This window comes from Myodes glareolus, chromosome 5 (assembly GCF_982192425.1).
Source record: "Myodes glareolus chromosome 5, mMyoGla1.1, whole genome shotgun sequence".
Taxonomy (NCBI): Eukaryota; Metazoa; Chordata; class Mammalia; order Rodentia; family Cricetidae; genus Myodes; species Myodes glareolus.
This window is the reverse complement of record NC_142030.1, coordinates 15,776,961-15,801,306: the sequence shown is the minus strand read 5'-3', so window position 1 is coordinate 15,801,306 and position 24,346 is coordinate 15,776,961. Positions and strand designations below refer to the sequence as shown.

The window sequence follows — 24,346 nt, the reverse complement described above, 5'->3', positions numbered from 1 at the left end:
CTTTACAGAGCGTGAAGCAGAATACAGTCCTCAGTATTTGGAAGCCACCATTCTTTTCTTACCTGGCATGTCACTAGCATGGTGTCGCAGGCCCATAATCAAGCCTTGTGAAGACTCATGCAGGAGAATCGAGTTCAGAGCCAGCCTGGCTGACATTTGTTGTGCTTTTGTTCCTTGAATTTCCCCACACCCTCTGCTTATGCCCAGCCCTTACTATAACCTTTGCTGATGGTGTTTGTACCCATTTGTCTCTTTATCTAGGATATTCTAGGACACTAGCTACGTGTGTCTCAACTCTGTTATCCTTTTACCCTATTATTCTTCCTTCCCTTCCCCCACCTCACTCTATAGTGGAGCTGGTAGAGTATACTCAGTAGGTACTCAAGGGATGTTTGGTGAAGTACATTCATTGTTGTGGAATATTATTTTAAGATGTGTTACATTTGTTTATGCTGTGGAACATTTGTTTAATGCTGCAAAGATGTGTTGCATTCTTTTATGCTGCGTTTAACTCTGAAGCTTTGTTACTTTGCCTGTCCGAAACACCTGATTGGCCTAATAAAGAGCTGAATGACCAATAGCAAGACAGGAAAAAGGATAGGTGAGAGGCTGAGAGAATAAATAGGGAAAAGAGAGAAAAAAGATTGAGGAGTAGATGGTGGCACACGCCTTTATTCCCAGCACTTGGGAGGAAGAGGCAGGTGGATCTCTGTGAGTTCAAGGCCACCCTGGTCTACAATAACTAGTTCCAGTATAGCTAGGACTGTTACACAGGGAAACCCTATCTTGAAAAACCAAAAGAAGAAAGAAAGGAAGGAAGGAAGGAAAGAAGGAAGGAAGGAAGGAAGGAAGGAAGGAAGGAAGGAAGGAAGAAAGAAAGAAAGAAAGAACTGAGTGATAGTGGTGTGTGCCTTTAATCCCAGCACTTGGAAGGCAGAGGCAGACAGATCTCTGTGAGTTCGAGGCCAGCCCGGTATACAGAGCTCGTTCCAGGACAGGCTCCAAAGCTACACAGAGAAACCCTGTCTCAAAAAAAAGGTAAAACGAAGATTTAGGAGCAAGAAAAGGAGGAGAGGAGGTTGTCTCTCAACTATACAGCAAGCCGTGGAGTAAGAAGTGAAGAAAGGTATACAGAAATAGAGAAAGATAAAAGCCCAGAAGCAAAGGATAGACAGGATAATTTAAGTTAGGAAAAGCTGGATAGAAACAAGCCAAGCTAAGGCTGGGCATTTATAAGTAAGAATAAGCCTCCTTGTGATATATTTAGGAGCTGGGTGGCAGGCCCCCAAAAGAGTAAAGAGTTAAAACAACCAACAATAGTTAATTTTGCCATTAGCATCAATCCATGGAAACTTGGTCTTTAAAATTCATGGGAGTGCCAACATAGAAACATTTGACAGCCTTGTTCCAAAATGCTTTACTTTGAAAAGTTTCAATGATTGAGTTAGGTTTTTCTGTTTTAAGATTCATTTGCCGCCCCGCCCCCCCCCCCCCCCGCTTCTATTTTGATGGAACACTGCCAAGTTATATAACTTCTAAGAAGATTTTTCTTTTAAATTTTATTTGTTCATATATTTTATGTATATGGGTATACTTTATCTGGGTGTACATCCACACACCAGAAGAAGACATCAGACATTTGTGAGCTGCCATGTGGGTGCTGGGAATTGAACTCAGGACCTCTGGAAGAGCAAGTGCTCTTAACCACTGAACCATCTCTCCAACCCCTTAGGAAGATTATTTTTTAAAGGTAGATATTTTGAATCATAGTAAGGAAATGAAAATGCTAGAGAATAATTCAGGAGAAAATGCTTTTGTGGCTAAAGATCTTCAAATGAGTTCTTTCTCTTTTCCTGGTGTGTATGTGTGTGTGTGTGTGTGTGTGTGTGTGTGTGTGTGTATGTGTGTGTGTGTGTGTGTGTGTGTGAGAGAGAGAGAGAGAGAGAGAGAGAGAGAGAGAGAGAGAGAGAGAGACTGAGAATAGAACCTGGGGCTTTGTACATACTAGGCCAAGTTACCTACCATTAAGCTATCTGTTCCTGACTGTTTTTCTTCTTTAACAGGGTCTTGCTATGTATGTAGCCCACCCTTACTTTGAACTCCTGACCCTCCCGAGTGTTGGAATTACAAGCATGTGCCACCACACCCACCAACTCTTCAGAGCGGGTCAAGTTTTCCTCCTTCTTTATTTTATTCCCCCCTCCCTCTCTGCCTCCCTTCCTCCTTTTCCCTTCCTTCTCACCCTCAATTTCTATTTTCGGTTAATTTGGTTTGAGACGAGGATTCATTCTTGAGCTCTCTGTGTAGCCCTCACTGACCTGCAACTCAGGGTTTTCCCCCTGCCTCTGTTTCACATGTGCTGAGGTTATAGACTGCGCCATTATAACAGCTTAGATGTGGTTTTGAGCTAATTTTAGATTAAAAATTCTTCAGAAATCAATAATAATGATACTATTGTTTTTCCAGTCCACTGTTTCATGCTTTATGTTCAAATTCTCCAAGACTGGCTCCATTTTTACCTGGTATCACAAGTTGTCACTTTATTTTACTTGTTTGCCTTTAAAATGTCAGGAGCATCCTACCAATAACATTTATTTCACTAACTTTATTTAGTGTCACTGAGCATGGTCATTCTTGTGTGGAGCCACTCGCTGACAGGCTGTTCCTTTGCTTTTTGTCACAGTGTAGAATTGCCTAGGTTGCTTTTGTCAGGAATGGGACAGGGTGAATGCATAGTAAAACTGGAGGAGAAACAAAATAAGAAGCTTAGGTTAAAGTTGGCTCTGCCCTAATTCCATTCCTTTATTTTAGAATGTAACTTGAAGCCGTCCTTATTTGTAAGCTTATTCGTGCATCACGCATAGCACAGATGTTTGTAATTTCAAACTCAGAATTTTCCCACATTGTGGTGTCAGAAAGCAGAATGGGTCCACTAATTTAATTCATTTTAAAAGCAACTAATTCATCTGTTCTTTTCCGAATTTGCTGCCTTGTCCAGATCATATTTAGTCTTTTAGGGACGTAAGTACCCTGTTCTCAAGCTTCCCTTGTCTCTCTGTTTCCCACCAGATAATATTTGTGGGTTTATTAAATACGTTTAAAATGTCATCTTGTGTAATATTTTTAGTTTTTGCATCTGTGTCCTTAGGTAAGAGGCAGCGAAAGTGAAATTTTAGTGTTATAGTTCAATTGGACAAGCATATATTTAGTACTTTTTATGCGCCCTGGGCTGTGTTGTGGTGAGGATTGCAAAAGACATGTTTCTGTTGCCACAAAAGCTTCAGTTCCAGTTGGGCAACAACAGCAGCACATGCATGAAAGAACTTGAAAGAAACCCTACAGCAAGAAAGAAGCAAAACTGAGGTAGTGCTTCCTGCAGCCTGCAATACACTGCTTATTCCGTTTAAAAATAGGTCTCTGGAGATACTTCCATGGGGACTCAGTATCAGCTATGTCTCATGTTATGGCCAGACTTTACTAGGGTTTATATTGTCAGTTTCCCTTCCTGCCTCCCCTAGCGTGCCCAAACTCTTAATCATAGCTCACAGTCTACCTTGTTGGTTCTGGAACCTTCAATGTATGGTTCACAGTCTACCTTGTTGGTTCTGGAGCCTTCAATGTATAGTTCACAGTCTACCTTGTTGGTTCTGGAGCCTTCAGTGTGTGACTCACAGTCTACCTTGGTTATGGAATCTTTGCATTCAGAGACTGAATTACAGGCTGTGGAGCTCTCTACTGTGTTTAAGTCCTGATTCTGAGACCAGCGTGGCCATGAATGAGTAACCTAACCTGTTACTGCCTCAGTTTCCTCATCTAGGCCATGGCCACGTTCATAACAGTGACCTACTTGGATTACTGTGAAAATAAATGATTACAATGAGCCTGGTACTGAGTAAGCACCGTAAAAATTTTGGGTGTTATACTCCACTCTGATATTGTGGTTACCCTTCACTGTGAGTTCTCAAAGAGGAATCCTGTTTTAAATTAAATAGGAATGTGTAATGTATCTTGAAAATGCCAAACATCTGAATTACAGTAGAAAATTAGCAGTTTCACAAATGACCAATCAGATATTTTAATACTGTAATGCAGTATAAAATATAACTAAGACTGCCATGTTTCTGCTGGCATCTGGGAAGTTGGCTCAGTTATAAAGGACTTGTCACACAAGTGCAGGGACCTGAGATGTGATCCCAAGAACCTACATGAAGCCAGACATGGTGGTGCATATCTGTAGTCCCAGAACATCTGCTGTGAAATGGGAGGACGTGAAGCTAGACAGTACACATCCATAATCCCAGGACTTCTGCAGAGATGTAGGAGGAAACAGGAAGACATCCTGAAAGCTCATGGACTAGAGAGTCTGGAGATTGCAGTGGAGGACAAGAGGCCCTGTCTCGAGGTAGAAGGTAAAGACTGACACCCAAGGTTGACCTCTGACCTCACCCGTACACATACCATGGTATGCATGCATGTGTGCACTTACACACACACTCACACCCTTTCCCATCCCCATAAATAAAGTAACTGGTCTCAGGGTTTCTCAGTAAAAGAGAAAGTGTGTTCATTCTGCAGCCATTCCTCGTTGCCGAGATGGATGGAGCACAAGAACACGTAAGGAGTGGCCTTTTACGGAGGTCAATACTTACATCTGTGTTCGATCCCAGGTCTGGGGTTTACTTGCTTGCTTGCTAGATAAGCCTGAGCAGGTTACTTATTTTTTTTTCTGTTTCCTTATCTATAAGATGGGAAAGATAATAGAGTTCCTATGCAAATGGAGTAAAACATGCCCAGACTGTTAGCGTGTACCGAACACTCATTAAATGTTCAGCAACTGTTACATGTTTCGACAGCTATTTTAGAGACTAGCATGTGGGGTATTTATCCAGTGGGCTTGAGTTGTAACTGGCCTGTGGGAATGAAAAGGAACCCAAGTAGAGTATTGGAATGGAATATGTCACACAGCACTAGGGCATCTCTGTTTTTGAAAGTGGTGGGATGAGTGGCAGTGTAGGAACCCAGCCCTTAGAAGGGGCAGAGAACTTTCCTGTCTCTTGCTGAGCATCCTTTTGAAGACAGTCCGCCCTGAGCTCTTGAACCACTTATAACCATGGCTCCATGCTGAGCCAGATACAAAGTAGTCCTGGCTGATAACAAGGTGGGATGCCTTGTAAGAGCAAAGCACTCAGAGTGATCCTTTATCAGCCTGTGCAAGGTTCCCACAGGTAAAGCTACACGCTATAGAGGGGCTCCCAATAAGAAAGTACAGAGCGCCAGGTGGTAGTGGCGCTCGCCTTTAATCCCAGCACTCAGGAGGCAGAGGCAGGCAGATCTCTGTGAGTTCAAGGCCAGCCTGGTCTACAGAACAGTTCCAGGATAGGCTCCAAAGCTACAGAGAAACCCTGTCTCGAACCTTGCCCCCTCCAAAAAAGTCAGCAAGAGCTGGCAAAAACAACTTAAATTGAGCATATTGAGGCAGGGAGTGGCCTATTCGGGGGGTTGGAGAGAGAGCTCAGTGGTTGAGAGCATTTCATGCTCTTCCAGAGGACTTGGGTTCAATTCCCAGCACCTACATGGCGACTCACAACTGCCCTTTTCTGGCCTCCTTGGGCAAGAGGAACACAAATGGTGCACAGAAACACATGAAGGCAAAATATCTATATACATAATCTTTTTTAAAAAAAGATTTCAGCAAAGCTATAAGGAGAAATTACAAAAGACCTGTTAAGTAATGGAGATCTTAGGATAAGAGAATGTAACAGGAGAGGGCGAAGGAAAGCAATGAGAATGGGGGAGAGATTCACAGAAATACTTGATATTTTTAGGACTGAGAGCACACGGAGTCCTGAGCGAGTGAATACAAGTGAATTGCTGCTTAGAATGCACAGCAGAAAATGTCTTCGGTCAGGCATTGGGCCTTTCCAGGAAAGCAGAATTTTATAAATGCCCTGACAGCCAGGTCTGCTTACAAGGTGTGATTAATCTTTTGTCTTTATGGGCTGCCTTATCCATTTCCTGTGCTTTACCTGAGTCCATTCTTCTAACAAAGAGACAGAGACTCAGAGATCTGAGCTCAGGTGACTTAAGACTTCACAGCTGGCAGGCCAGGGCTCCTGTTGGTGACCGGAGGGAATGACTCCAAAAACAGAGCCTGACCTCCTACCGACCCATCTTCTCTCTAGTACTGGTTTCTTGCTTTGAAATGCCTCTTCTGGGATCAGTGGATTATGGAGTGAGTGTTTCTCTCTCCCCTCCCCTCGTTTTTGAGACAGAGTCTCACTGTAGCTAGCCCTGACTGGCCTGGAACTTGCTGTGTAGACTAAGTGCCTAGCCACCTGCCTCTGCCTCCCATGCACTGGGATTAAAGATCTGCAACAGCATGTCTGACTTCTGACTCACATTCTTATTTATTTTTTATTGGAGGGAGATGAGACAGCGTTTTTCTCTGTGTAGCCCTGTCTGTCCAGGAACTTACTCTGTAGACCAGGCTGGCCTCAAACTCACAGAGATCCACCTGCCTCTGCCTCCCAAGTGCTGGAAATAAAGATGTCCACCACCATGTCTAACTAGGACTTAGCCTTCTTGAGAATGGTTATAAACTGTACCAAATTTCTAAATTTAAGTGAGAGATAACATTGCCAGTTCTCTGTTTTTACTGATGCTTCCCTTTAAGTTTTGAAAATAATCTTGTGCTATTGTTGAGGCCTATATGAAGATTTCATTCTTTTTTCTTTTTTTCGAGACAAGGTTTCTCTGTGCAGCTTTGGAGCCTGTCCTGGCACTTGCTCTGCAGACCAGGTTGACCTCTAATTTACAGAAATCCACCTGCCTCTGCCTCCTGAGTGCTAGGTTTAAAGGCGTGCGCCACCACTGCCCAGTCTGTTTCATTCTTTTACTAGTATATTTGCACATGTAATCATTATAATGAGTCATAGGTTTCTGATATATGATTTATTTCGTAATGATTATCATGTACTATGATATTCAACAAAGACAACCGCCACAATATAACCACCCTTTTAAAAGTTATACCCAGGAACAGTATATAACAAGAATAGCCTAGAAATTAAGAAACCATGAGACTAAATCATGAACATCTATTTCCAAGTGTAAGTCATTCTTCCTATACATTTACCACTGATAAAGCAAATTAAACCGAATAATTTGGTTTGCTGCTGTTAACACAAAATTTCTATTTCAGAATAATTCAAAAATTTTTATTTTTTAAACTTTTATTATGCCCCCTTCCCTTTTTTTATCCAACCCCTCTCATGTACCCACCCTCCTTATTCTTTCTCAAATTCATGGCCTCTTTTTCTTTCATTGCTGTGTGCATTCACACACACGCGCGCGCGCGCGCACACACACACACACACACACACCCTAAATAAAACCTGGCTGGTCCATATTATATTACCTGTCTGTATATGTTATGATCTCAGAGCTGACCACCTGGCATTGGTTAACCAACTGGGAATGTCTTCCTTGGTAAAACCATTTCTCCTGCTCTCAGCATTGCCAGGTTGCCCGTAGCTCCTTGTCTAGTGTTGAAGTCCTGTGAGCTTTCCCCGTAATGTGCTAGCAAGTCCGTTGGTACCATTCAGGTCTTGTTTAGGCAGGCATGTTGACGAGTCTTCATGGGTATAGCCTCTATCATGCTTCTAGAAGACACAGTCTTATAGCAGACTTATGTTCCTCTTGATCTTACCGTCTTTCCAGTCCCTCTTCTGTAATGTTCCCCAAGCTGTGGATGTGTCCTTTGGGACTGGGCACTGCATAATCTTTTGTCTTTGCATTTTGGTTGGTTTTGGCTTTCTGTAATGATCTCTGTGGCAAAGAGAAAATTTCTTTGATGAGGGCTGAGAACTACATTTGTCTGTGGGTATTAGGGTAAATATTTAGAATGTAGTTGGATAATGCTGTGTTAGTAAAGTAGTTATGTAGGTTTTCCTCCAAGATCCATGACTTCACTGACCCTAGGTACTTGGCTAGGTTTCTGGTAGCAAACATGGTTTCACTCTTGTTGAGCTGGTCGTAAGGCTGATGAAATTGCTGTCGGTTACCAACAAGGTATGCTTGCCACTGTTGATCCCTAGGGTTATCGTGCCGTGTTGGTCATTATTGTGGTTCTGAGGCTTCGTAGCTGGGTAGGACTATTGGTTGTTTCTCTCCCTTGGAAGCTTGCATGGGGTCTTCTGGTACCATGAAAATTAGTGCTCAGGGAGGAAGGAGACTTTCAGGTTAAATCCAGCTCAGACCCTCTAGGGTAGATTTCATTCTTGACATACGTGTTTTTTACTTTCTTGCTGTCATGATAAAATACCTTTAAAAAAGTAACTTAAATGAAAATTATGTGTTATTACCACTTGTATGTATATGGTGTATACATGTGATGTTACCTTTTGTGTGTTATATGGTGTATACATGTGGAAGGGGACCATCTCTTTCTGTTGCTGTGCTAAAACACACTGACAAAAAGCACTGAGAGGACAAACGGCTTATTTGGCTTATAATTCCAGGTTACATTCCATCACTGCTCAGAAGTCAAGACAAGAATTGAAGTTACTAGTCACAGCCACAGTCAAGAGTAGAGAGAGATTCGGGCGGTGGTGGCGCATGCCTTTAATCTCAGCATTTAGGAGACATAGGCGGGTGGGTCTCTATGAGTTCGAGGCCAGCCATGGCTACACAGAGGAACCCTGTCTCGAGAGTAATTGCATGCATGCCCAGCTCTACTCTTACATGGTCCAGGGCTCCATCCGTGCAGTGATGCCACTGGCATTTAGAATGGGTCTTTCCACATTCGTTACAGCAGTCAAGACAATCTCCCGCAGACATGCCTGTCTTCAGGTGCCCTGATTAAACAATCCTTCACTGAGACTGTCTTCATTGTATCAAACCAACCATTACAACTACTATGAGGCCCTAGGTTCTACCCCCAACTATGTCAGAAAGAGAGAGAGAGAGAGAGAGAGAGAGAGAGGAGGTGTTTAGAAAGTTCCACAGTATTTTAACATACACTTTATATGAATGAAGTTTTAGGAGTTGGGTTTACGCTAAGAATGGGAGAGCACACCTGAAATCGCTGCACCTTTTCGTGGGACTGTCACAGTGGCCAAGAGCACTTCCTGCTCTTCAGAGGATATAAGTTTGGTTCTTGGCACCCACATAGGGTGGCTTACAACCACCTATAATTCTAGCTCTAGGGAATATGACACCCTTTTCTGCTTCCTGCACACATGTAGCACACATTCACACAGATGCATATGTACATATAAATAAAAATAGTGTTAATGAATTGTTTTTCATTTTTTATGCTGTAGGCCTGCATCAGTTTAGAGTTCTCACAACCTGCTCCCCCCTCATCCTGTTCTGCAGTGCAGCAGCTAATGCTGGGCACTCCCTGTTTGCCCATCTTTGTAGCTTGCTGGGTTCCTTCTCTTGCCGCTTTCCTCAGGGTGTTGGTACAAGTGCTGTGGGAGAAACGCCCACCTCAGCTGCAGGTAATGCAATGTTCACACATTGTCTCTGTCTCTGCCACATTAGCATTCTCTGGCCAGAGTGGAGATGGACAAGAAGGAAAGTTCGGGATCCTCATGGCCATCTTAGAGAAGGCAGGGACGGGTACATCTGGCTGGTGCTGTTTCTTGCCAGGTGGCATGGTGAACAGATGGGATTTCATCTGTTTCTTAGTAAAAGGCCATGGAGGTCCAGAAATGGATGTCGCGCTGGGATGCTGACTCCTCGTGAATGTCAATTCCTTCATTAATAATTGATGTCTCCCCTATGTTGTCGTGAATATTCTGTGGCTCCTGGAGCTCACATTCATTGCTCTCTTTGGCATTATGCTCGGCTTGTGTTTTCTGACTGAAATCTTTCATGCTGTTGGCTTCTGTTCTTCTTTTCCCTCGCCTGCCCTGAAGCCCAGGCTGGCTTTGAATTCTTCCTGAATGTGTCATACCTGGCTCTTATTTCTTTTCCTTTGTGTGACAAGATCAGGTAAAGGCACGTGCCACTAAATCTAACCATCGGAGTCCCTCCTGGGGCCCCACGTGGTGAAAGGGGAGAACTGAACTGGCTCTCTCAAGCTGTCCTCTGACCTCCACAAGCTGCTGACCCCTCCACACACACACTAAATGTAATGAGGAAAAAATAAAATTTGAAAAGCTTTAAAAATTCAATAGTCTAAAAATCTTCGCATGTTACTACTGCCTCACACAAGTAGTCTTCTCTGGCGCCTAGGGAGCGTGCCTGCCCTTCACCAAATCTTTGCAAAGGTTTGTAGGGGAGAAGGAAGGATAGGGCAGAACTTGTAGGTACAGCCTATAATTTATTTCCTATTGAAGTAGAAACCTCATTCAGTTTTAGAGTGCAGTGGGAGCTGTTAAGGGCTGGTGTACCTCATCTCATTTAGTAAATGTGGCTTGTTCTTAAGAGTCGGTTACAGTTGAGTGCGTTATTATCTGGGAGCTCAGTCAAAGCACTCAACTTCCGGGGTCAGAGTTCAGCTGCCAGGTGGAGACTTACTTTGTTTTGTTTGTGTCCTCATAGTCTTTAATGCTGGCCGGATGTGAGCTTTGGGTACTAAGAGCACTAGGTGTAACACCTGGATTGTGTTCACAGTTCAAAGTAGGCGTCCTTCTGGATTTGGACCAGGATCTAGGTGTTCCCATTCCAAGGCCAACATTGTGTCATTGTTTTTCAAGATAAGGCAAACAATAGGATGCCAGAAGGAAGTGTGCAAACTTGCCTGTGAGCAGCTCTTTGAAAGTAGATAGCACAGTGGTAGTTCTCAGACCTAGACAGCTAGACAGCGGTACTTGGTTTAGACAGTAGGAGAAAAAGAGAAATGACAGTGATTTTGTGAACAAAATTAGAACAAAGTTAGGAATCTTAGACCTGAAGGAATAACATCAGAGCTCCCGAGAGCCTATTGCTGAAGTCTAAGTCAGCTGTTGTTCTCCATAGGCTCAGTGTTGTATCCCTGAAGGAATGAGATGACACCAGAGCTCTTTAGAGCCACGGTTCTGAAATCTCTAAGTCAGCTGTTATTCTTCCATAGGTCCATTGTGGTATATGTGTTAGGCAAACTCTGGTAACAACAGTGAAGGAAATGAGAACTGACCATTCCTAGGTGGTTGAGGAGAAGGGTTTATAGTGGATGTGAGGGAGAATTTAGCCAGAGGTATTGGCAAGGGCCCAAACTGAATTTGAGCAGCAGATAGATAAGGCTGTGAGAGAGGTGGGGCAGGGGAGAGCTAGGGAGAAAGTGGAGAGGAGAAGAGAGACCGAGAGATGGGAACCAAGAGAACAGGGCCGGCCAGGAGGCAAGAGAAGAACCAAGAGGGCAAGTAGCCACAATGGCAGAGTTATATAGGAATGAGAAGCCTGGGGAGGGAAGGAAAGCTCAGCCCGTGGGAGGGAGAGGTTTAGAGTAGGGAATGGGATGAGAAGAGCTGGGAGGAGCTACAGGTACCCAGTGAGCCTTGGCCTGGGTTTCTCTGGGACCTGACAAACAAAAAGTGGCATTTTAGAATGCAAGAGTCTCTAAACAGTACGAAGTCATAAAAGATTGGTAACATTTGTGTGATTCCTACAGATTGAAAAGACATATAGTCACCTCCTTTTGGGTGCAGGGTGCTGGAGAGCGAACACACCCAAGCCTTAGGCAGATAAGCATGTGCTGTACCAGTGAACAACATCCACTCGTCCTCCTCTGCTAAACATGGGATGAACTAGAGGCAAGATTTTAGAAACGTCATTCAGTTGTCCACATAAAGAAGCAGGGAAAAGAAATGACTTAAGTTTTGCAGAATGCAGTATAAATGGAAGTTGGTGTTAAGATAGACTGAAGACAACTCTTTCTGTTATCCTCAAAAATTCTGGGGTTCCCATTGCTAGTTTCTCCTGTAGAAGGTTAGGGTACAGCTACAATTAGGTGTTTAGCTTCAATTTTGTACTTTAACTGCACAGCAGTTTGACTTAGTTGGTTTAAAGACAGTGTGTATTTATACACAGTGTCCAGAGCATAATGGACACTATGGGTTATGGCAGAATTCATCTCTAGACAGTGTGCGCATCGAGAGCGGAATGGAGACTGTGGATTTACGGTAGTATTCCTCTAAGAGGGCTGTGGCAGTAGCCACTACTTTTCCAGTTTCCCACATTGGCTGCTTTATACTTTTCAGGAAATTCCCAAGGCCCTTTCCCAACAGAGTACCCCATTTCTTCAGTGTATGCATCTTCTGTGAGTCTGTTTCTGTTTCTTGTTTTCTTCCTGTTTTTGTTTTTGATATACAGCTTTAATGAATGAGGAAGTAACAAAAAGCAAGACAGACATTCTGAAAATAAACAAGTAGTAAAAATTAGTTTTAAAGGCATATAGCATCTGTTTCTGTCAATAAGTATTTACATTGTCATGTTAGACTAATTATAATCGTCTACACCAGGAAATGCCTGTAGCATAGTTTGTGTTATCAAGAATGAATTAGCATGGAATGAGTCACCATGAACCATGACTATGACACTCTCAAGGCAGTGTCACAGAGCAGCATGGACCAATGAAATACAGCACAAGCCATACAGGTAATATTGTTTCTTGAGACTGCATTGTGGAAAAACCCCTCCCTTTTTTTGGTATGTGTTGGAGTGAAACACAGAGTTTTGTAGCCCAGGTTAGTCTCAAACTCACAGCAGTCCTTGTGCCTCAGCCTCTAGTACTGAGTTTACAGGTGTACACCTCTGTGGTGGGTTGAAAGATAATGGCCTTAAAGGTAGTGACAGTATTAGGAGGTGTGGCCCTATTAGAGGAAGTGTGTCACTGTGGGGGTGGGTTTGGAGATCTCTTTTGCTCAGTGTGACAGGCAGTCGACTTCCCGGTGCCTGTAAGATAGAAGGACTCTCAGCTCCAGCACCACGTCTGCATGTGTGCTGCCGTGTTCTCCGCTATGATGATAATTGCCTGACCCTCCCCAATTAAATGTTATCTTTATAAAAGTTGCCATAGTCATGGTATCTTTTCACAGCAATAAAAGACAATCACCAAGCTCAACTAATAAGCTTTTTAAAAAGCTTACATTTATTTAGTGTGTGGGTACTTGCTCGTAAGCTTGGCAGCAAGTACCATGACCCATTGAGCCATCTCACTGGCCTGGTTTTTGAGACAGGGTCTCACTGTTTTACTGAGGCTGATCTCAAGCTGGTGTCAACTCTACTTCCTGGGTGTTGGAATTATAGGTGTATGCCACCATGCCCTGTGCTTGATCTGCATTTTGTTTTTTGTTGCTATTGTTGCTTAATTTTATTTATGTATGTATATTCTGTATGAGTGCTCTATCTACATGTGTGCTTACATGCCAGAAGAAGACCATCAGACCCAATAATAGATGATTGTGAGCCACCATGTGGTTGCTGGAAATTGAACTCAGGGCCTCTGGGAGAGCAGTCAGTGCTCTTAACCTCTGGGACATCTCTCCAGCCCTTGATCTGTATTTTGAAAATTCATACAATTTTCAGGTGTAAAAGGTTCAAATTCAGTGTTCCACATATACTTGGTACTTTCTGTTACTGAATTGATTTCCCTTTTTATTTAGTTACATAAAATGAAAATGTCAGTTCCTGAATATCCTGTCACTCATACCACTTGACATATATCATACACCTCACTCATCACACATTGCCCAGGACTACTTATGACTTGCTTTTGATCTGGTAGTGTGATGTGACTGATGCTGCCATTGTTTTGGACGTGCATGGGCAACATCCCGTGAACCAACGATCAAATTGTGTGAATTCACAATTCCTCGGGAGCCATATGTGGTTACTGGCAGGGTTGAGATTATAAGTGAAGGAGCCCTGAGGGGAAAATTTTAGCTACATGTTAAGGAGAGGGGACTGATAAGCGTTAGTATGTAGAACTTATGAAGACTACATTTTTTCATCCATCTAAAAAATTAACGTACATTAAATAGATTTCATTGTGACATTTTTGTGCATTGTTCTTATTGATCATTCTTTTCCAGTCCCCTCCCCTGTATCCTCCCTCTTCCCCGTTGGTCCCTTGCTCTGCATTCATGTCACGTATATACTGTCATTCCTACCACCACCTTAGCATCTCTCATAGACCTCTTTCTAGTTTCAGGACCATACACAACCACACACACAGGCATTAATACTGAGATGTTGGCCCCATGGGTGAAATGTTGAGGACCCAAGTTGGAATCCTCAGAATGTCTGTAAGAAGCTGAGCATGGTAGCACACACCCGTAATCCCAGCCATGGGGGGATGGGGGACAGGTGGGTCCCCTGGGACTTGCTGGCCATCTAGTCTAGGCAAACCAATGAGCTTAGGTTCAGTGAAAAAATTCTCTTAAAAAATAAGTGGAAAGCCACTGAGGAAAAGTCCCAGCATCAACTCCTGGCCTTCACATTCTATACATGCACCTACACATACACATTGAAATCTAGGATCCTGGTATGAGAGAAAACAGGCAGTACTTGTTTTTTCTTTTTTCACTTAACATACTTTCTAGTTCCATCCACTTTTCTGCAAATGTCATGTTCTCATTCTTTTTTGAAAAATTCCTTTGGGTATGTATGCCACATTTTTTTCTCGTCCATTCCTCTGTTGATGGAATGAGGTGCTGGTTCCATTTCTTAGCTGTTGTGAGTAACATGGTGAAGGGGCGAGGTTGATCGGTAGTTAAAAATTAACCAGACTAACTTAATATAAAAGATATAGCTTTGGGGCTGGAGAGATGGCTCAGAGGTTAAGAGCATTGCCTGCTCTTCCAAAGGTCCTGAGTTCAATTCCCAGCAACCACATGATGGCTCACAACCATCTGTAATGGGGTCTGGTGCCCTCTTCTGGCCTGCAGGCATACACACAGACAGAATATTGTATACATAATAAATAAATAAATATTTTTAAAAAAAGATATAGCTTTAATAAACAGAAGAAAACTTACAAAACCAAGGTTCCAGCTATTCAAGAACGCAGTGGGCAAAGACAGAGGAAGTGGCAAGCACACTTTGATCTTTTATTTGTTTTATGTGGCCCCAAGGGGACACACCCTAAGCAGAATATGATTGGCTGAGGTTCCCCATCAATGTGGCAGTAAGCATAAGTGTGTAAAATATCCCTGTGGTAGAGTCCTTGAAGGATATACCCAGGGGACGTATAGTTAGGTCATTTGGTACTTCTATTTTTAAATGGGTTTTTGTTGTCTTATTTGAGACAGGGTGTCATATAGCTGATCTCAAGCTTACTATGTAGCCAAGGATAGCCTGAACATCTGACCCTTATGTCTTTCCCTACTGAATGCTGGGGTCTTAGGTAAATGCCATAATACCTAGTTTGTTTTTAGTTTTTTGAGAAACCCCATCCTGATTTCCATAGTGGCTTCACCCTGTAGGTAGACTTTTCTGTCCTGCCAGCCCACTCACAAGTAACCGCAGAGACTTAATATTAATTATAAATGGTCAACCAATAGCTCAGACTTATTACTAACTAGCTCTTATGACTTAAATTAACCCATTTCCATTAATGTAGGTATTGCCACATGGCTCATGGCTTTACCCGTCCTCCAGCATATCCTGCTCCCTCTGCTTCTCCTCGTGACTCCTGACCCCGCCCTTCTTCCCAGCATCCTTAGTCTGCTTCTCCTACAGAACCTTTGCTGTCCAGCTATTGGTCAGTCAGCTTCTTTACTAAACCAATCATAGTGACATATATTTATAGTATAAAGGAATATTCCACAGCACCCAATTCTAGTCCTGCTAGCAATGAGTTAAAGTTATGAGAATTTCATTTTAAGAGGCATTATCTAAGTTTCCTTTGTTCTACATTCTTTTAGAAACCAGTCTTCTGATGTCTCAGTCAGCCCTCAGGCTGAGATACTGTTCACTTCTAGGAACTTCCTGCTGGCGCAGTGCTGCAGTGAACACTCATTACTAAAATGTGAAATTGTATTTTGTTTTGTCTTGTTTTTTTTGAGACAGGTTTTCTCTGTGTAGCCTTGGCTATCCTGGAACTCGCTCTGTAGACAAGGCTGGCCTCTAAGATCTACCTGCCTCTGCCTCCCAAATCCTAGGATTAAATGCGTGTACCACCACTATTTGAAGACTATTTGAAATAAACTGAGTATGGTAGAGCATGCTGTCATTTCAGCCTTCAGACTAAAGATCTTGAGTTTGAGACTAGCCTGAGCTACAGAGCGTATTCCAGGCCATCCCAGGCTGCTATACCGAGACCTTGTCTCAAAAAAACAAAACAAAACCGCAAGAAAGAAAACAAGCCTGAGCAGAAACTAAATGAAACACAGTGCAGAGCATGTCAGAGTATTCCACACGTGTGGTTTGAGACTTTCGGGTACAGGTGTGTGCTGGAGTCTCTGATGAGAGGGTGGTAGAGTGACCATATGAACGACCATTGTGAAATAGCGTGGAGAAGGAGCTAGTGAGGGATGGGCAGATCTGGACTTGACGGTAGTAGGGCAGCTCCTTGGCTCACTGTCTCCAACTCTTGACCTGCCTGTAAACTGACAAATTCAGACTTAGAAGTCAACCTTTATTCTATTTCTTTCTTTCTTTATTTCTTTATTTGTTTGTTTGTTTTTGGAGACAGTATTTCTCTGTGTACTAGAGCTCACTCTGTAGAACAGACCATCTGGAACTCACATAGATCAGCCTGCCTCTACCTCCTGAATGCTGGGATTAAAGACATGTGCCACCACCAGCCAGCAAGCCTTTTTCTTATGGTGAAACTTGGTGTGTGGAAGTTAGAGTATTTCAGTCTGATTTGAATGGTTTAAAGAATGGCATTTGCGGTCTTCTTAAGGTTTCTCTAAGGGAGTCACCCGCATACACTTAACTCTTCCTGTGTGTTGTTTCACACTTTCATAACACCTGGTGTTTAATATCACTACATCTATTCAAATGCAAAAATGAATTAAAATTTTATATGCGATTAAGTTTGCGATTTTAACAAAGTAAAGATTTCCTTCTTAGACTGTTAATTTAGAATGTTTGTTTATTTGATATTTCTTCCTTACGGTTTCCTGGCTTTCAAGTTTTGTCTAGGACTTCCTTGAATATATTTGCTTGAAAGTCTTCAGCTGGAGAGTCAACGTGTCAGATGACTCACGCCGTGTACATATTTGGAATGCTATCCTGCCACAAGAGTCTGGAAACGGGCAGACTTACTGTCATGCTTTTAAAAGGCAAAATATGCTAGCGTCCGTATTGTAGCCGTGATTCAGCATTCCTGCCGCTTTGGAAAGAATTGTTGTAGGCATAGGGGCTCTCATAGAATAGCCATGTGTGTGGACAAACTCACTGTCCTGAGGACCCCACGCCAATTGCAGTGTTAGCCCAGGAGTTTTGTTTTCTTTTGCTTTTGTGGTTGTTACACTTTTATTTTCCAAGTAGAAAAAGAAAAGATGTCCTGAGTAAATTGGGAACATGGGGATCATGGGAGAGGGTAGAAAGGGAGGGGGTAAAAAGGAAGGGGAATGGAGAAAAATATATAGCTCAATAAAAATTTTACAAAAAGAAATTAGAGAAAAGATAAAATAAACAAGAAAAGTGAAAATATTTACACACCTATGTTAAGTCCACAGTTTAGCTTATTTGTATTGTTGTATGGCTTTAAAATCTTTAAGGCACAAAATCTTTAAGGATGGGGGAAATTTCATTCAAAACAAAGCCTGATATATTATATACATTTCCTCTGTACTTTATTTTAAATATATTAATTTTAAAATGATGCTCATCTAACTTTTCTCATTTAGTCGTAAAATACTAGTGCAACTTCTCATCAAAATAAAGTTTACCACAAATATAAATAAATTTTTCCAATTAAAAATGGCCCTTCAGCTACTGTTAAATGAAAAATTTTTAATGTAACTTAAAGGCGAAAGAATTGGTATTTGTCATTATAAGCAAAATCCCAAGACCCAGCCAGAGCAGTTGACACTGCTCCTTAAAACACAAGCTTTGAAAGAACCAGAGGTGTTTTACTGAAGTTTTGTTGGTTTTGAAAACAATCCAGGTTTTGAACCACTGTTGTGTTTGCCTGGGCCTCCTCAGCCCTTTCTTCCATTGCTGGAAGAAAAAGAGAAAAATATGACATTTTACTTTTAACTCCAAAACTGGCAGAGTTTGCTAATGATTAGAATTCTACGAACAGCTTAGGCCATTATTCAAATTAAAGCATTCTAATCACAAGACAATAAGAATTCAGATAGGTGCTAGGTGGTAGTGGTGCACGCCTTTAATCCCAGCACTCGGGAGGCAGAGACAGGCGGGCCTCTATGAGTTTGAGGCCAGCCTGGTCTACAGAGCGAGTTCCAGGACAGCTAGGACTGTTATATAGAGAGACCTTGTCTTGGAAACCGCCTCCCCCCCCCCCCCCCGCCAAAAAAAGAAGAATTCAAACAGGTGCCAAGCACTGTGTATCAGGTCCCTTTACCTTTCAGAACAAGGTTAGGCTGCAGATGACAATCGGTGTCTGACTCCTCCTTTTGTAAGAAAATAGTAAAAACTTAATCCATGTGTCTGATAGCCATAGGAGCCAGAGCCAGACACTGACAAACGGCTCGGGAGTAGATTTAGTGAGCATTCAAAAAGCTTATGTGTAAAACACATGCAGACATGGTGCAGAATGATACTCGGGGAGGACTCTGGTACAGAGCGATACTCGGGGAGGACTCTGACTGGCAGAGTGCTGGAGAGGAGCTCCTTATATGGGAGTCTTTGAGGACAGAGAAATCAGCCAGGCAAACTGGAGTTAAGTGGCTTTTGAGCCAGGCCATGATGGATTATTAGGTGTCTCACAAAAATAAAATTAGAAAAATAAAACCTTAGAAAGAACAAGAGACCTAGTGTTAGGAAAACAGTTTGAAGGCTTTCCTTTTAAAATTAGTTAAACTAATTGTGTGACCACGAAAGAATAAGAGGGACGTTATGATGCTCAAGGAAAGGAATGCTGCTGTTTCTGGGAGTGGCTATTTCATTTAGGTGGTGTGGACTTCCCCCAAGACCACCCAGAAAGGCTCTCAACAAAAGGAAGAGGAAACCATTTATTCCTGGGAAGCCATTTATTCAGTGATGTAGTATATTTCATAGAGGAGAAAAACATCTCAAAAAAACTTGAACTTGGTCATTGGACGCATGTCTCTGTCTTGGGGTGGGTGGCGGGTAGGGACACTGGAGTGAAATGTCTTTTCAGTTTCATTGTCCTCAGAACACTATAGTTAAGAGTCTCTTCTTCAACTGTGTAACAGGACTGGAAGTGACCATCTGCTGGGTAATTGTGAAAATTGAGTCTGTTGTATGAATACTTCTAAGTTGGAGCCTGGTGTGTAGCAAAGCTTCAAATATATATAAACTTGTACTTACCAAGGAGCCATTTGTTTTTGAGACAGGGTCTCATGTAGCTGGGCTGACATCCTCCCACCTCTGTCTTTCTCATGTTGGGATTACCAGTGTGTGTATCATGCCCAGCTCGCCCAGGCATCTTGTGTGTATGTGTTTGTGTGCTCATGCATGCATGTGGAGGCCAGACCTCAGAATGTTCCTTAGGAGCTGTGTACCTTTACATATAGACATACATGTACTTGCTGGACGGGCTAGGTTAGCTGGCCAGTGGGCCTGGGTGATCTGCTTGTTTCTGCCTCCCAGCCTCCCACAGTGGGAATTAGAAATACATGCAACCACACGTGACTTTTCTTTCTTTCTTTCTTTTTGGTTATTAGTTTGAAACAAGGGTTCACTATGTAGCCCTGGCTGGCCTTATACTCAGAGATCTGCCAGCATCTGCCTCCCCAGTGCTGCGATTAAAGGTGTATGCCACCATACCTAGCAGTATTCCTGGCTTTTAAAATTTGGATTCTAGGAATCAATTCATGTCCTCCTGTTTGGAAGGCAAGCATTTTACCCACTGAACCATCTACCTGGCCCTTACCAAGTAGTTCCAACCACTAGCTTCTAAATACCTTAGTCATCTGAAACAGGACATTCAGAAGAGATGTGTAAGGACTACGGGGACTGAATTAGAGTGGATCCTCCATTATAAATTGATACCTCAGTATTCTATAGTGAAGCCAGTTAGCATTGTTTATCGTCCAGAGCCTGGTCATTTCTAGAATGTTTGGAAAGCTGTTTCTGTATATACAGTAAGGCCGAGCATCCCGAGTCAACCACTAGAGTGTAATGCTTGTGAGTCCGCTTGGGAAGTGACGTTTACTAAACATCTGCTGTGTGGACCAAGGACCCACTGAAGTGCCTTACCTGTCCTGTTACCTAAACATCACAAATGGCCGTTTGCCAGGTGTCATAGATAACATACCAGAAGGCGGAGCATTAGCATCATGAGTTCAAGGCTAGCCAGGACTCATAGCACATCTGAAGTCTGCCTGGGCAACTTGGCAATATCATGTCTCAAATGAAAGTTCAAAAAAGTTAAGAGCAGAACGATGATGGGTGGATAAACGTGATTCAGCCTAATGACAGGAGCTCACTGCCCAGGACCCACATGATGGAAGGAGAGAGCCAACGTCCGCAAGTTATTCTCTGACCTTCATACATGTGTTGTGTCACACACAGCTCATATAGAGAAATAGGCAGTCAGGTGTGCATGCATGTGTACACACAAAGACACTAAGTGTGTAAAGTGAAGAATGGCTGGAAGCGTGTAGTTTATTAGTGATACATTCACCTATGAGAGTCCTGGGTTTAATCTCTGGCATCACCAAGAACAGAAGAAATCGCAACCCTTTGAGACAGGTTCTCTACAGTCCTATAGTCATACAGACGAGAAAAGGGAGTGTGGTCGCTAGGTAACTCACCTACTGTTTTCCACATGACTTATAAAATGGCAAGGATGCAGTTTGAACCTAGGTGTGCCTCTGTCCTCAGCCATTGTATTGAACTTCATAGGACCTGAACCAGGAAGACAGAGTTTCAGGTCCAACTCTGCTCTGTTCCAGGATTATGACCTTAGTATTTTATTTCTCCATTTCAAACATAAGGTGAATACTTCTGTGTAGTCTTATTGTGAAGACCAGAGGTCAGACATGTGAAGTGTCTGCCACAGTAAGGGCTCCCTCAGCTGCTCTGTTTCTTCTGTCTTAGGTCTCCTTGGTGTGTGGCCAGCCTCTGGGGCTCATACAGTTAGAAGAGAAAACCCTGTACTCAGACTGCAAACTTGCTATAGTACCTGCTGATGGTCTTAATTAGAAAGCAGCTCAGGCTACTTAAAGTAGAACTAGAAGTTCAGGTATAAAGGTGCATGCCCTTAATCCCAGCACTCAGGAGGCAGAGGCAATCATATCTCTGTGAGTTCAAGGTCAGCCTGGTCCACAGAGTGAGTTCTAGGCAGCCAAGGCTATGCAGAGAGACCCTGTCTCATAAAAAACAAACAAACAAACAAAAAAAAAAACAAAAAATAAAAACCCAGTAGTAGATCAGTAGAGACCTGCTGTGCATGTTTTAGGGAAAATGAAACCAGCCAGATTTAAACATTTTTATGTTTTCTAAGAATGCCCTTATATATGAAATAATACATCTCAGCCACAAAATATGTTACAAATATGAAATACATTTGTATAGAATTAATATTGTAGACCTTTGTGTGCATATATGTGATATATATGTTTATGTGTATGATATATCTGTGTATATATATTTTTGAGATGAGTTTCATGAACCCAGTCTGGCCTCTGACTTGCTCCATAGCTGAGAAGGACAGTAAATTTCTGATTTGCCTCCCTCTGCCTCCCAAGTACTGGGATGACTGGGATGTGCTGCTCTGTCCAATCTGTAGGTCTAGGGATCCAACCAGGACTTCTCACCTCTAGGCAAGCACTCTACCAACTGCCCTACATCCTCAGCCCTTGTTTATGTTTCGTTGTAGTTGCTTTGGTTTCGTTTGCTGTTTTTTGTTTTTAGGTTTTTTTTTGTTGTTGTTAGTTTTATTTTTTATAAACTGTGTTTCTTTGTGAAGTCTTGGCCATCCTGGAACTCTCTTTGTAGACCAAGCTGACCTCAAACTCAGAGACCCACTTGCCTCTCCCTCCCAAATGCTGAGATTGAAGGTATGTGCCACCACTGCCTGACTTTGCTTGTGTATTTTAAAGAGAATTGTACTTTATTTGCATACTTTTGTTTGTTTGTTTTTCTTTTAGATTTTATTTATTTATATCCTTATTTATTTTGTTTTTTTTGAGACAGGGTTTCTCTGTGTCATAGTCCTGGCTGTCTTGGAACTCGCTTTGTGGATCAGGCTGACCTCAAACTCACAGAGATCTACGTGCCCCTGCCTCCCAAGTGCTAGAATTAAAGCTGTCCATCACCAACTGGCTCTATTTCAAATGTTTTTATCTTATGTATGTGTTGCCTGCATGGCTGTGCATCTAGCTGTGCCTGGTGCCTGCAAAGGCCCGGAGAGAGCCCTGGATCTCCTAGAACTGGGGATACAGATAATTGTGAGCTTCCGTGTGGGTGCCAGGGATTGCTCCTGAGTCCTCTGCAAGAGCAGTGAGTGCTCTCAACCCCAGAAGTATCTCTCCAGCACCTATTTATGTATTTTTTTAATGAATAAGAATTTCTGCTTACCTATTTGAAGATTTTTTTAAGGTACTATTACCTAAGGGGTGGGGGATTTTTTTTCTATCAGAATTGTTGGAATAGTTGGCTCAAACCCAGAAATAATTCTAAGCAAGCATAAGTAATCTGGCTGGCATTCTTCCCCTCAAAATGTACCTTTGAATGATTAGATAAAGGATGGCTGATGACTAACTGACTTTTGATCTTTTGTCATCTCTTTGGCTTGTGTTTCGAGGCCTGTTCTCATGTTCAGGCTGACCTCAGATCCCTAGGGTCAAACCATTCTCCTGCCTCAGCCTCCCAAGTTCTTGGGACTGTTAACTGTGTCCCTAAGCTCCACATTAAATAGCCTGGAGTTAATTATTTCCGCCCTCTCTTTTGAAAACGTGATCATTTAAAATGATTTTGTTGGAAATTGTAAGGTCCGCCTCGGAGGGCCCAGTGCTTGTTCTTGGAAGGTAAAAGAAGGTGTAGTGAACCAGCTGAGTGAATACCTGTGGTGAATCTTCCCCCATGCGCCTTTTTAGAAAATAAATAAATAAACAAACGATATGGCTTCCCTTGTTTTCATTTGTAAATGTTGCTGCTGTTTAGCTAAAGATGTACTTGCACCGCTGGCTCCTACTTTCCTGGCTCATGTCCAGGGATAGCATGAGTGATTGGTGTTAGCAGACAACATGCATAGCCAGGAATTCCTTTCCTCAAGTCAGCAGCCCCAGCCCCATGCACGTTGAGAACCAACCAGAGCATCTAGGAAGCACAGTGTGCAGGCAGCCTTTATACTCTGGTTTAGTGGGACATCCTAAGCATGAGAGCGACCGGGAGAGCCAGGGTACTGACATGCAGAGCTGGTGAGACTCGGATGAGGCTGCGGGTGAAGGGGGAGGAATGGAGCTCATTCCTTTCCTGACGTCAGTGAAATCTAAAGGAGCGGGAAACTAAGCCGCATGCTTCCCCAGAGGCCACAGAATGAAGTAACCTTTATCCTTTTGTCTTTGTAGGCATGGAAGGACTTTGATGAAATTTTAAACAGTTCCACAAAAGATGCGCTAATGGATGACAGCGACTCTCCTGCATCCAGTCTTCAGATAGAACCGCAAGATGGATGTCATCCGGGTGACAGCGCGGAAAGGAGAGTGACACCCTTGCCTTCTGCCTCAGATGAAAATGAGAATCAGCTTGACCGGGACGGGCCTGCAGCTCTGACCGGCAGTGGCAGTGCAATGGGAAGAGCCACGGTGTTTGACCAGGACAGTCTCAACAATAATGAAAGCTGCCTGTCCAACTGCGAGGTGGCCCCGGGTGAGACCGCAGAGCACACTCCATATGAAGGGCCCAAAGATGACCAGTTTTCCTTGGGACAGGACAAAAAAACACCTGGGAAAAGAAGTCCAAGAGCCAAAAGAGGCACCCCTAAGAACGTACCTCCAGGTAAGGCCTTCAATTTATCTTACTGTCCTCTAAGAAAATCAACATTTCTACTTGTTCTTCTTCTTTTCGTCTTGTTTGCAGCAGCATCTGTAGGTCCCACTGTGTGCTTCTTTACAAAGTCATAGTCTGCAGCTGAATCATAGCGATTTAGTCTACTTCCTGTATAAAGCCCACGGTTGTCTGCTGCCCTTTAACTTTCCTTCTCATCACCGTGGCCTTGGTCTCTGGCCTGTGATGGTCTGTGCTAGTATGACTTCGGATGGACTCTTTCTGCCTCGCCCTGTAGGTGAGCAGTATCCGTGAACCTATA

At 42.9% G+C, this 24,346-nt stretch overlaps 1 protein-coding gene across 3 annotated transcripts in view; it reads left to right on the top strand.

Moving 5' to 3' along the window:
* Cnst (consortin, connexin sorting protein) overlaps positions 1-24,346 on the top strand; it is an 84,442-nt gene that overhangs the window by 12,753 nt on the left and 47,343 nt on the right. For all 3 annotated transcript variants that reach the window (XM_048436462.3, XM_048436461.3, XM_048436463.3), the window contains exon 2: positions 23,607-24,036. In XM_048436462.3, the coding sequence (XP_048292419.3) occupies positions 23,607-24,036 (430 nt within the window). The remainder of the gene's footprint in view (positions 1-23,606; positions 24,037-24,346) is intronic.